At 38.5% G+C, this 12,286-nt stretch overlaps 1 protein-coding gene across 2 annotated transcripts; it reads left to right on the top strand.

Moving 5' to 3' along the window:
* Nucleotides 1-607: 607 nt before the first annotated feature.
* On the top strand, nucleotides 608-2,630 carry LOC140822981 (uncharacterized). Of its 2 annotated transcripts, XM_073184030.1 has the most exons (3): nucleotides 608-2,109; nucleotides 2,206-2,323; nucleotides 2,395-2,630. In XM_073184030.1, the coding sequence occupies exons 1-2, from the start codon at nucleotides 1,041-1,043 to the stop codon at nucleotides 2,274-2,276; spliced, it is 1,140 nt and encodes a 379-aa protein (XP_073040131.1). In that variant the 5' UTR covers nucleotides 608-1,040; the 3' UTR covers nucleotides 2,277-2,323; nucleotides 2,395-2,630. The 2 variants fall into 2 exon arrangements, with proteins under 2 accessions (XP_073040131.1, XP_073040130.1); XM_073184029.1 differs by having other exon boundaries at nucleotides 2,206-2,630.
* Nucleotides 2,631-12,286: the final 9,656 nt, after the last annotated feature.

Raw genomic sequence — 12,286 nt, 5'->3', positions numbered from 1 at the left:
AGTCAACAATTTTAAAACCTAGTCAACAATTTTTAAAACTTAGTCAACAATTTTAAAAACTAAGTCAAAGTCAACAATTTTAAAAACTAAAACCCTAACACACCTCTTTCTTTATTTTATTTTATGTTTTCACTACAACTCTCCACTCTCACCTCTCAACCACCATAGTCCACACACAATCTGCCACTGCCCGCCCGCCGCCGCCGCCGGAAGTCAGTATATATAGATTTTAGGTTAGACACTGCATGTTTATTTTTTAGCATACTTTTTTTTATAAGATTTCAGATTTTGTGATTTCAAAAATCAATTTTTTTACTATTATTAATTTATTATTTTATTATTGATTTATTGTTGAAGATTAATGGCGGAAAAAGATAAACAACCGGAGTTGGAATTTAAGCCAAAGTCTAATGATATTGTTTGGGAATATGGGGTGTTGTATAATAAAGAGAAAAGGGATTGGATTACATGCAAGTTGTGTAAGAGGCTTATTAAAGGAGGAGTTTATAGGATGAAGCATCATATTGCGGGTATTGTAAGACAAGTTGAAGCATGTCCAAAAGCATCCGATGAGGATAAAAAAAGAGTGAGAGACTATCTTGAAAATAGAAAGAATAAAAAGCGTCAAAGGGTGGAAGAATTAAAAGAAGAAAGGGCGGAGGTAAACATATGTGTTGATGAAGAGGATGGTGATTGTGAAGTGATGGGAGATAATTCAAAAAAAAAAGCCAAAGAATCTCGGTCCTATTGATAAGTGGACATCCGCAATCGATCCAACGAAGGCAAGACAACCAAACATAAATGATGCCTTGAAGTTAAAGTTTACAAATGACGTGCATGAGTATGATGCTAGATGGATATACGAAACGGGGATTCCTTTTCATTCAATTGACAATCAAAGTTTTAGACAACTTGTAGAGGCGATTGGCCAATTCGGTCCGGGCTACAAACCTCCAAGTCAATATCTTTTAAGAGAGCCACTTTTGAAACAAGAAGTTGAGAGGACCAAATTATCTCTAAAAAAACATGAAGAAGAGTGGATGAAAAATGGATGTTCCATAATGACCGACGCATGGACCGATCGCAAGAGGAGAAGCATTATGAATATATGTGTTAATTGCAAGATAGGCACTTCATTCCTTGGTCCTATTGAAGAATCCATGGAGGCACACACCGGGGTTTATATATTTGAGTTTGTTGAAAAATATATCATTGAGATTGGCCCGCAACATGTTGTTCAAGTAGTGACGGACAACGCCGCAAACAATATGGCGGCGGCGGATTTATTGAAGGTTACACAACCTCAAATTTTTTGGACCTCTTGTGCGACTCATACAATCAACCTCATGCTTGCAGCAATTGGAAGACTGCTCAAGTTTAGCGGAATACTTGAGAAAGCAAAGGCCTTGACTATATTCATCTATGCACATCATAGAACTTTGGCTATTATGAGGAAATATTCCAAGAAGAGTGATATTGTGAGGCCCGGAGTGACTAGATTTGCTACTTCATTTTTGACTTTGGAAAGTTTCAAAGACAAGAAAGATCAATTGAGACTCATGTTTACATCCGATGAATGGAGCAAAACAAAGTTAAGGAGCAGTGTGAAGGGGAAAGCGGCGGAAGCCACGGTAACAAGTATATCTTTTTGGAATGGTGTTTCTTTAACTTTGAATGTTTTCACCCCTTTAGTGAAAGTTTTACGTCTTGTTGACGGTGATAAGAAACCTTCCATGGCATTCTTATTGGGTGCTCTTAAACAAGCCAAAGAAGACATGAAAAAGTCTTTCAAAAAAGAGGAAAATGTAATCCCTATTTTGAAGATTATTGATGAGAAGTCTAAGGGTAGACTTGATAGTCCTTTGCATTATGCCGTTTATTTATTGAATCCGTTTTTTTACTTCAAAGATTCAAGCATATCAAATGACACCAATGTCATGAATGAGTTTTTGAATTGTGTTGAGATAATTTTTGCCACTGACGAGGACATGCAATCTACCATTGCTAATGATGAATTGCTGAAATATAAGAGTAAATCTGGAAACTTTGGAAGAAAAATGGCGGTCGCGGCATATGAGAAGGTGGATGTGTACCATGACTTTGACCCGGGTAAATATTTTTTCCTTTATTTTTATTCAAGTCAATACATGTATTTTTTTTACCCATCATTGGTTTAATTATTTTTTTCCTCTTTGCTTTTTTAAGTTGGATGGTGGTCCAATTACGGTGGTGACACTCCAAACTTACAAAAAATGGCAATGAGATTTCTCCATTGACAAGCAGTTCATCGGGGTGTGAAAGAAATTGGAGTCAATTTGAAGGGGTAAACATTGAGAACTAATTCATAAATTATGTTATCTATCATTTTTTTTAACAATGGTTTTAAATTTTTAGATACATACTAAGAAGAGGAATAGGCTTGAGACATCAAGATTGAATGATCTTGTATATGTCAAATTCAATGCTAATCTTTTGAAGAAGAAGAGTAAAAGAGAAATGGGTGGAGATTTGCTTCTATCCTCTCAAGCTAGTGAAGCTCAAGGTTGGCTTGTCGATGATGGTGATGAAGATGAGGTCGAGCCGGGTTCAGGACTTACTTGGAGAATGGTAGCGGAGGCCTCGGGAGCGGAATAAGTGCTACATCCAAGGAGGAGTGCAAGGAACATCCCCATTAGAGAACTTAATGAAGATTTAGAAACATCGGAAGAGGAGAATGAAGAAAATGTTGATTTTGAGTCCGATGATGAGAGTATCATGTATGTAGTAGATGGTGCATATGTAGATGATTTAGAAGATTAGTTATATTTAGTCTACTACTTGTTCTAATGATGGATAATTGATGGAAACTTTGAAAATTTGAACTTAGTTTTTTGGTAAGAAAAATTATATTACTTCGTTAGCATAATAACACTAATATGATGATGAATCTTTATTAATTGCACATTATCTAGATGATATTATATTTTGTGCTTAAACATTATTTAATTGCACATTTTACATAAAAATAATTATATTGCATGATTATCTATAAAAAATTACTTAAAAATTTCAACCGCCTGGCCACCGCCTAGGCGGTAGGCAGTCATCGACCGCCCCGCCACCGGCTCCCGCCATTTACAACCTTGATAAAAATTCATGATCAGTTAAAACATCAACTGATGAAATCATACTAACTTGCAAACGATGTGGAAACACATATAAAGTCAGTTGGAATGATCAGCCTTATGCACCAGTCTGCTTTATTGCTTCAAAATCATCTCAAAACTGGTTGTGGCATAAAAGGTTAAATCATTTAAATTTTAAATCCATTTCCTATCTGAGTAAACATGAACTTGTAACTGGTTTGCCCAAAATAAATTTTTCAAAAGAAAAACTTTGCTCAGCATGTCAGTATGGAAAACAAGTACGATCTTCTTTCAAAAACAAGGGCTGTAAATCTCATCCCGATGCTTAGAACTATTGCACATGGATACTCTTCGGTCCAATACCAGTCATGAGCTTAGGGGGAATGAAATACATCTTGGTGGTCGTAGATGATTTTTCAAGATTTACTTGGGTTATCTTTCTCAAATCCAAAGACCATACGGCTGCACAACTGATTAAACTCTTCAAAAGACTTTTAAATGAAAAATCAGTTGGGATTGATCGAATCAGATCTGATCGAGGAACTGAATTCATCAATCAAACACTTTCAAGCTTTCTAGAAAATGCTGGAATCAAGCATGAGCTCTCAGCAGCAAGAACTCTTCAGCAAAACGGTGTAGCTGAGAGAATAAATCGGACCCTTAAAGAAGCTGCTAGAACAATACTTGCAGATTCTGGTATTTCTCAAAGATTTTGGGCAGAGGCAGTAAACACTGCGTGTTATACTCAGAACAGATCAATGATTAATAAAAATCATATGAAAACACCATATGAGATCTAGCATGGAAGAAAAAGTATAATCACTTATTTCAAAATATTCGGCTGCAGATGTTTTATTCATGATAATGGTAAAAATTATTTGAAAGCATTTGATGCCAAATCTGCAGAAGAAATATTCCTTGGATACTCATCAGTTAGTATAGCTTATAGAGTCTTTAATAAGAAAACTTTAAATGTTGAAGAATCGGCGCATGTTGACTTTGATGAAACTGCACTAACTGATAAGCCAACTGATCAAGTTGAGCTAGCTGATCGATTTACAGATATCAGTTTGGAAGATGATGACAAAGATGAAAGTCATAATAATAAAAACATCTTTCAAACACCAGAACCAGAGATATTGGATCAATTAAATGAGCAGGAAGTCAATGCTGAAAATCAGTTATTACAGCAAAATGACAACATTCAAATACCAGCTGACGAGTCATCAACTGAAGCTGAAAACTGCATTCAGTTACCATCTGAAGAAGTTGCTGATGCAACAAATGCTGAGTACAGATGGAGAAAATCACATCCACCAGAATTGGTAATAGGAAATCAATCTGATCCAGTAAGAACTCGCAATCAAATGTTAAATTTATTTATTCATTCAGCCTTTGTCTCACAACTGGAACCAAAGAAAACTGATGAAGCTCTTGCTGATCCTAACTGGGTAAATGCTATGCAAGAAGAGCTGAATCAGTTCACTCACAATAACGTCTGAAACTTAGTTCCAAGACCAACTTCAAAAACCATTATAGGTACAAAATGGGTGTACAGGAATAAACTGAACGAGGACGGTTCAGTTATACGCAACAAAGCAAGACTAGTAGCACAAGGATATAGGCAAGAAGAAGGAATTGACTACGATGAGACGTATGCTCCAGTTGCAAGATTGGAAGCAATCAGAATATTTCTTGCTTATGCATCTCACAAAAATTCAAAGTTTACCAGATGGATGTGAAGAGTGCATTTCTAAACGGTCAGTTACAAGAAGAAGTATATGTTGAACAACCTCCAGGTTTTGTAAACCACAAACTTCCTGATCATGTATACTATTTGAACAAAGCATTATATGTTCTTAAACAAGCTCCCAGGGCTTGGTACGAAACTCTTTCAAAATTCCTAACTGATCATGACTTTTCAGTCGGATCAATTGATAAGACCTTGTTCAAATTTACTAAAAATAATCACATTATATTAGTTTAAATTTATGTTGATGATATAATATTTGGGTCAACTAACCCCAAATTGTGCGAAAAGTTTGCTAAGTTAATGAAGGATAAGTTTGAAATGAGCATGATGGGTGAACTGACATTCTTTCTTGGACTGCAAGTGAAGCAACTGGAAACTGGTATATTCATTAGTCAAACAAAATATAGAAAGGAGTTGCTAAAGAAATTTGGTATGGAATCATGTTCAGCTGCAACTACTCCCATGAGCTCATCAGTTAAACTAGACACTGACGAAGGGGGAATATCAGTGGAGGCGACATTATATAGAGGGTTAATAGGTTCATTGTTGTACCTAACAGCCAGTCGTCCTGATATTGTTTTTGATTGTCTTTATGTGTGTCCAGATTTCAAGCAAATCCTAAGCAATCACATTTCTCAGCTGCTAAAAGAATTCTGAGATATCTTAAATACACGCAAAATGTTGGGCTATGGTATTCCAAAGACTCCACCTTCAATTTAGTTGGATATTTAGATGCAGATTATGCAGGATTTAAGCTTGATCGCAAAAGTACAAGTGGATCTTGTCAGTTCTTAGGAGACAGACTGATCTCTTGGTTCAGCAAGAAGCAGACATCCATAGCTACCTCAACAACAGAAGCAGAATATCTTGCTGCTGGTAGCTGTTGTGCACAACTGATCTGGATTCAGCAACAACTGAAGGATTATGGAGTAACGTCAACTGAATCGCCCATATTTTGTGATAATACGTGGGGCTCTTAGCTACTAATCGTTATTACAATGCAATCTGATTAGGGTTAATTAATCACAGCGGAAAACGAGTTTAATTTTTCTTTACAATGAGCCCAAGTCATTTTATTTTAATACTAAAAATAGTATCTCATCTCACGTCATAATCATGCCCACACGTAATCACAACCAATCACATACAAACATATCATATCCTCGGGACATGCCCCGGTATATAGATACATATACATATATACTGGGAACAAGACATAAACATAAACCTCAGCCCAAGCTGTGGCTCCCACCAGAAGTACCCTCTCCGGTCTCCTGATATCCTGGAGTACCTGCCATTGTCGACACACAAAGACAACAACAGCCCCCCCTGGGGGTGAGCAAAGCTCCGTATGGAACAACCAATCATATATACCACAGATATCTAAACAATGATATATGGTATGCAATGCATGTATGTCGTGGAGGTATCAGGTCAAATGCCCATCCACTGAGCACATGTCAGAATCAATCGAATCGCTATCAAATCAAATCAATGCTCGAGCTGGCACACCGGCCGATATGAGAATACACATATGATAGCGTCGACGAAGCGCCATCAATCCCACATCTCATATCCAATCATATGGGGCCACAATTGTCTATGCTTTACAGGGTCATATAATACCGGCATAGCGATTGTGTTCACAAACCCCGGAATCCAATCAAATCATATCAGGGTATCCAAGGATCATAGCTCAACATGCATGTCATGTATCGATGTATGCATAAAATGATGTGTGTTAACAAAACATTTATTTTGTACATCGATACTCAAGTCTCAATGACATGTATGCCACATCAAATCATCAAATAGGCACATAGACACGTATTCCAATCCAATCAATCAACCGACATATATCATATAATACAGATACCTGTCGTATGTTACCCGGTCGCAACATACCTCAATTCTTCGTTCCAGTTGATGTAGCTTGAAAATATCAGTATAATACTTTATCTACATCAATAACATACTCATTCTAATCAATAACATACTCTAAAATCATTAATATGAGTTCCAAATATCATTTGAAACTTCAAAAATTCATATCAAATTCAAATCATAACATAATTCAATTCCGACTTCGAATATAAGTTTCTTGTCGGTTATTTTACTACATATCAGAAATTCAACTTCAAATACATGCTATTCCAGCACTATAATATTTAGAGCTGCTGAAACTAGAAGAAAATACCTCAGTCAGAAGCCCTCGACGCGACGATCACAAATATATAATTTGTTTCGCGTTTAGACAGTGTTTCAAAGTCGATTTAGAAGAAAGAAATCGAATCCCTCGTAATCTCTCGAACTCTCGGTAGGTGAAATGAAGAAAGAAAGAGAAGAAATCTCATTCTTATCCTCATCTCACTCGCGCTCGGGCGGTAGAATTCTCGCGCCCGAGCGCGAGACATTCTGTCCCCCGAGTGTTGCTTGTACCGCGCTCGAGCGGTCACAATTTACCGCTCGGGCTGCGGCATGTTCTGTCCCATGCCACTCGCTTCGCGCTCGGGCGGTCACATACTACCGCTCGGGCGCGAAGTGTTCTGCCCGAACACAAATTCCATATTCCCTGGCGCTCGAGCGGTAATTTTCTACCGCTCGGGCGCCACATGTTCTGTACAAATTATTGTTTTTGTACTATATTGGCGTCCGGCCTTTCAAATCAAGTTCGTACAACGTCAATTCATATACAATATTCATTTCTCAATTCATTGTCACGATATACATCAAATACATATAATCACATGACAATTTCATTTATTATCGATAATCACACAGGATTTACGATAATACGATACACGGTCCTTACATTTCTCCCCCTCTTAAAAGATTTCGTCCTCGAAATCTTAAACATCTCTATATACATAACATTGATAAACATACATATGTCACCACTTATAGTACATATCAAAACTAAAATCAGAATAAGGATCAGAATACATCGAATACAATGGAACTAGATGGATTAGCATCAAATAAATGCGGATACGAATCTCGCATCTTGCTCTCCAATTCCCATGTCGATTCCTCAACACCATGCCGTGTCCATTGCACTCGAACTAGCGGAATCGATTTGTTTCTCAATATCTTTTCATTTCGATCCATAATGTGAAAAGGTTGTTCAACATAGGAAAGAGAAGGATCAAGTTCAACCTCATCATGGTGCAAGCACATGTGATGGATCCGGTTCATATTATCTCAGCATAGAAACATGAAACACATCATGAATCGCAGATAGAGCTGGTGGCAATGCCAATCGATACGCAAGATCACCAACTCGATCGAGAATCTCGTATGGACCAACATAACGAGGAGATACTTTCCCTCGCATGCCAAATCGAACAGTGCCTCTAAAGAGAGATATCTTAAAAAACACTCTGACACCTTTCTGGAATTCCAAGGGTCGTCTTCATTTATTCGCATAACTCGTTTGACGATCCTGAGCAGCTTTCATCCGCTGCCGAATTAACTGAACCTTATCGTTCATTTCCTGTATCATTTCAGGTCCAGTCAATTGTTTCTCACCAATTTCATCCCAGAATAACGGTGATCTACATCGTCTCCCATATAGAGCTTCAAACGGTTCCATACCGATACTCGTCTGAAAGCTATTATTATAAGAAAATTCAACCTATGGTAAGGCATCTTGCCATCCCATTCTGAAGTCCATCACAATTGCACGCAACATATCTTCTAACGTTTGAATCGTACGCTCAGTTTGGCCATCAGTTTGAGGGTGATAAGCAGTACTCATAGCCAAAAGCGTACCCATCGCTTCTTGAAAACTACCCCAGAATTTAGAAGCAAATCTGGGATCACGATCAGATACAATTGAGACTAGCACACCGTGCAGTCTCACAACATTCTCGATGTATAAACGGGCCATTCTCTTATAAGGATAAGTCCGCTCATACGGAATAAAATGCGCAGATTTCGAAAGCCGATCAATAATCACCCAAATAGCATCACAGCCCTTGGGCGAACGAGGTAAATGAGTCACAAAATCCATAGCAATATGCTCTCAATTCCATTTTGGGATTTCAAGACTATGGAGCAATCCTCCAGGTTTCATTCTCTCGGCTTTCACTTGCTGGCAGGACCAAGCATGTCGAAATAAATTCAGCAATGTCCTTCTTCATACGTCTCCACCAGAATTGAGGTCTTAATGTCAAATACATCTTTCGACCTTCGGGGTGAATACTGTATTTGCTACAATGTGCTTCTCGAAGAAGGGCATATTTCAAATCAGCATTATCAGTGACTACCACCCGACCATTAAGTCGTAAAGAACCATCTGAAGAAATCTGAAATCCAGACTGATGTCCTGCAGATACGAGTTCTTTCGACTTCTGAATATGAGCATCACTTCGTTAAGCCTTTCGTATTTTAGATATCAAATTCGGCTCAATTTGCAATGCTGAGACAGTGACAGAATTCCAATTCAAGTGAAAAGTCCAACCAGAAGTACACACATCCTCATGTACTTTGGCGACACTGACAGACGCTAAAACAGAATCATTGAACTTTCCGACTAAGGGCATCCGCAGTAACATTCACCGATCCAGGGTGATACTGAATCTCACAATCAAAATCCTTCAGGAGATCCATCCGCCTGCGTTTCCTCATATTCAAATCAGATTGAGAAAAGAGATATTTCAGACTCTTATGGTCCGAATAGATAACAAACTTTTCTCCGTACAAGTAATGGCGCCAAATCTTCAAAGCAAACACAATGGCAGCCAATTCAAGATCATGAACAGGCATAACGTGTTTCATGAGATTTCAATTGACGAGACGCATAAGCAACCACTTTGCCATGTTGCATCAGAACACAACCCAAACCTTTACCAGACGCATCTGTACACACTACAAATCCTCCGGTACCTGAGAGAATAGTAAGCACAGGTGCTGTGGTCAATCTCGTCTTCAATTCAAGAAAACTAGCTTCACATTCATCTGACCAAATGAATCTCTGATTCTTCTGTGTCAGTTGAGTAATAGGTTTAGCTATTTTCAAAAATCCTTCAATAAAACGACGATAATACCCAGCTAAACCCATGAAGCTACGGATCTCAGGAACATTCGTAGGTCTTGTCTAATTCAAGATAGCTTCGACCTTCGCAGGATCAACAGATATGACATGTCTCGAAATGACGTGGCCCAGAAATACCACCTTGTCCATCCAGAATTCGCATTTGGACAATTTGGCATACAAATGACAAGTACGAAGGGTTTGAAGTACCAGTATCAGATGTTCAGCATGCTCCTTCTTCGATTTCGAATACACAAGAATATCGTCAATAAAAACAATAACGAATCGGTCTAGATAATCTCGAAAGACCAGATTCATTAGATCCATAAAAATAGCAGGAGCATTCGTAAGACCGAAAGGCATAACCAAGAATTCATAATGGCCATACCTCGTACGAAAAGCAGTTTTGGGCACATCTTCGTCTCGAACTCGTACTTGATGATACCCAGAACGAAGATCAATCTTCGAGTAAACAGAAGTACCCTGAAGCTGATCAAACAAGTCATCAATACGAGGAAGTAGGTACTTATTTTTCACAGTAGCCCGATTCAGCTGCCTATAATCGATACACATTCGCATTGTACCATCTTTCTTTCGAACAAATAAAACTGGAGCTCCCCAATGGTGATACACTTGGTCGAATATATCCCTTGTCGAAAAGATCCTGTAATTGTTCTTTCAATTCTTTCAACTCCAATGGTGCCATGCGATAGTGAGCTTTAGAAATATGTGCAGTCCCTGGCATAAGATCAATACTAAATTCAACTTCTCGATGAGGAGGAAAATCAGTAATCTCATCGAGAAAAACATCCGGGAAATCTTTCGCAACAGGAATCTCAGATAAAGAAGGCTCCTTCTTAGATACATCAACAGCGTAGATAAGATAACCCTCATCTCCGCTAAACAAAAGTCGGGACATTTCAAAGAGGATACCAAAGGAATTTTGGCTTGGGAACCCTTACCATAAAAATTCCACTTGGGTCCATCGACAGGTCGAAATCGAACCACCCCATGAAAACAATCAACAGTAGCTCGATTTGTCGTCAAGACATCCATGCCAACAATACAATCAAAGTCGTGCATTGGGAGGACAATCAAATTCATGAATATCACATTATCCTCATATATTAATACACAATTATGCACAACTTACTCAAACAAAATAATCTTTCCTGCTTCTGAGTCGCAGGACAGGCTGCTGAGCTGACACTTAAGGTGGAGGAGTATACTGAGGACCTCCCCGCCTTAGTCCAGCCTCGGCTGCCTTCGCTCGTTCAACTGCCTCTGCGTAGCTGGTAGGCAAACCAGAAATAACAAAAGTATATATAGCAGGATGCAATCCATTCACAAACCTGTTATATTTTGCTTTTGCATTCGCAGCTACGTGAGGTGCATACTTCAACAACGTAGAAAATTTCGAAGCATACTCTGCAACAGTCATCGTTCCCTGCTGCAAATTATTGAATTCATTCTCCTGAGCAGTATAATAAGAAGGAGGAGAATACTGCTCCAAAAACTGGGCCTTGAAGACATCCCATGTGACTTCAGTCCCGGCCTCTTTCAATCCAATCTCAGCGGCTTCCCACCAAGATTTAGCTCGGTCCTTCAACTGGTACAAAGCAAGTTTCAGTCTCCGAGCTTTGGAATACTCAACAATATTAAACAAGTGCTCGATATCCTTCAGCCAGGCCTCAGTTCTTTCAGCACTCTCAGTGCCTAAGAACCTCGGTGGTTTCAGATCCTGAAATCGAGCCATCACAACATCCATGGACAATCCTTCAAATTGCCCAACAATCCTCTCAGTACTGCTACTCGCAGTTTCATTTGTGTGATCCATCTACAAATCAAAAGATGAATATCACAATTACATATCAATTTCACAATCTCATCATCTCATATCATCAATCTCATCAGATACTTACTCAAATCAAATCAAGTAAGAGCAAGTAATACAAATAAATAAAACACAAACGCACAATTCATTTGTGCCTATTCAAGTGTACACAAGACTCAATCGAGCAATCCCAGCTATGCTCTGATACCATGTTGTGTGGGGCCCTTAGCTCCTAATCGTTATTACAATGCAATCTGATTAGGGTTAATTAATCACAGGGGAAAACGAGTTTAATTTTTCTTTACAATGTGCCCAAGCCATTTTATTTTAATACTAAAAATAGTATCTCATCTCACGTCATAATCATGCCCACACGTAGTCACAACCAATCACATACGAACATATCATATCCTCGGGACATGCCCAGTATATAGATACATATACATATATACTGAGAACAAGACATAAACATAAACCTCAGCCCAAGCTATGGCTCCCACCAGAAGTACCCTCTCCGGTCTCCTGATATCCTGGAGTAC

The sequence above is a fragment of the Primulina eburnea genome, chromosome 2 (assembly GCF_022965805.1).
Source record: "Primulina eburnea isolate SZY01 chromosome 2, ASM2296580v1, whole genome shotgun sequence".
Lineage (NCBI taxonomy): Eukaryota > Viridiplantae > Streptophyta > Magnoliopsida > Lamiales > Gesneriaceae > Primulina > Primulina eburnea.
Note: the sequence above shows the minus strand (reverse complement) of the source record. Positions and strands in the feature narration are given on the sequence as shown.

Excerpts from the sequence above, each read along its gene's own strand:
- LOC140822981 (XM_073184030.1), top strand. The coding sequence starts at position 1,041 with ATGAAAAATGGATGTTCCATAATGACCGACGCATGGACCGATCGCAAG. Across the intron at positions 2,110-2,205 it reads GTACCATGACTTTGACCCGG|TTGGATGGTGGTCCAATTAC; the intron begins GTAAATATTTTT and ends TGCTTTTTTAAG.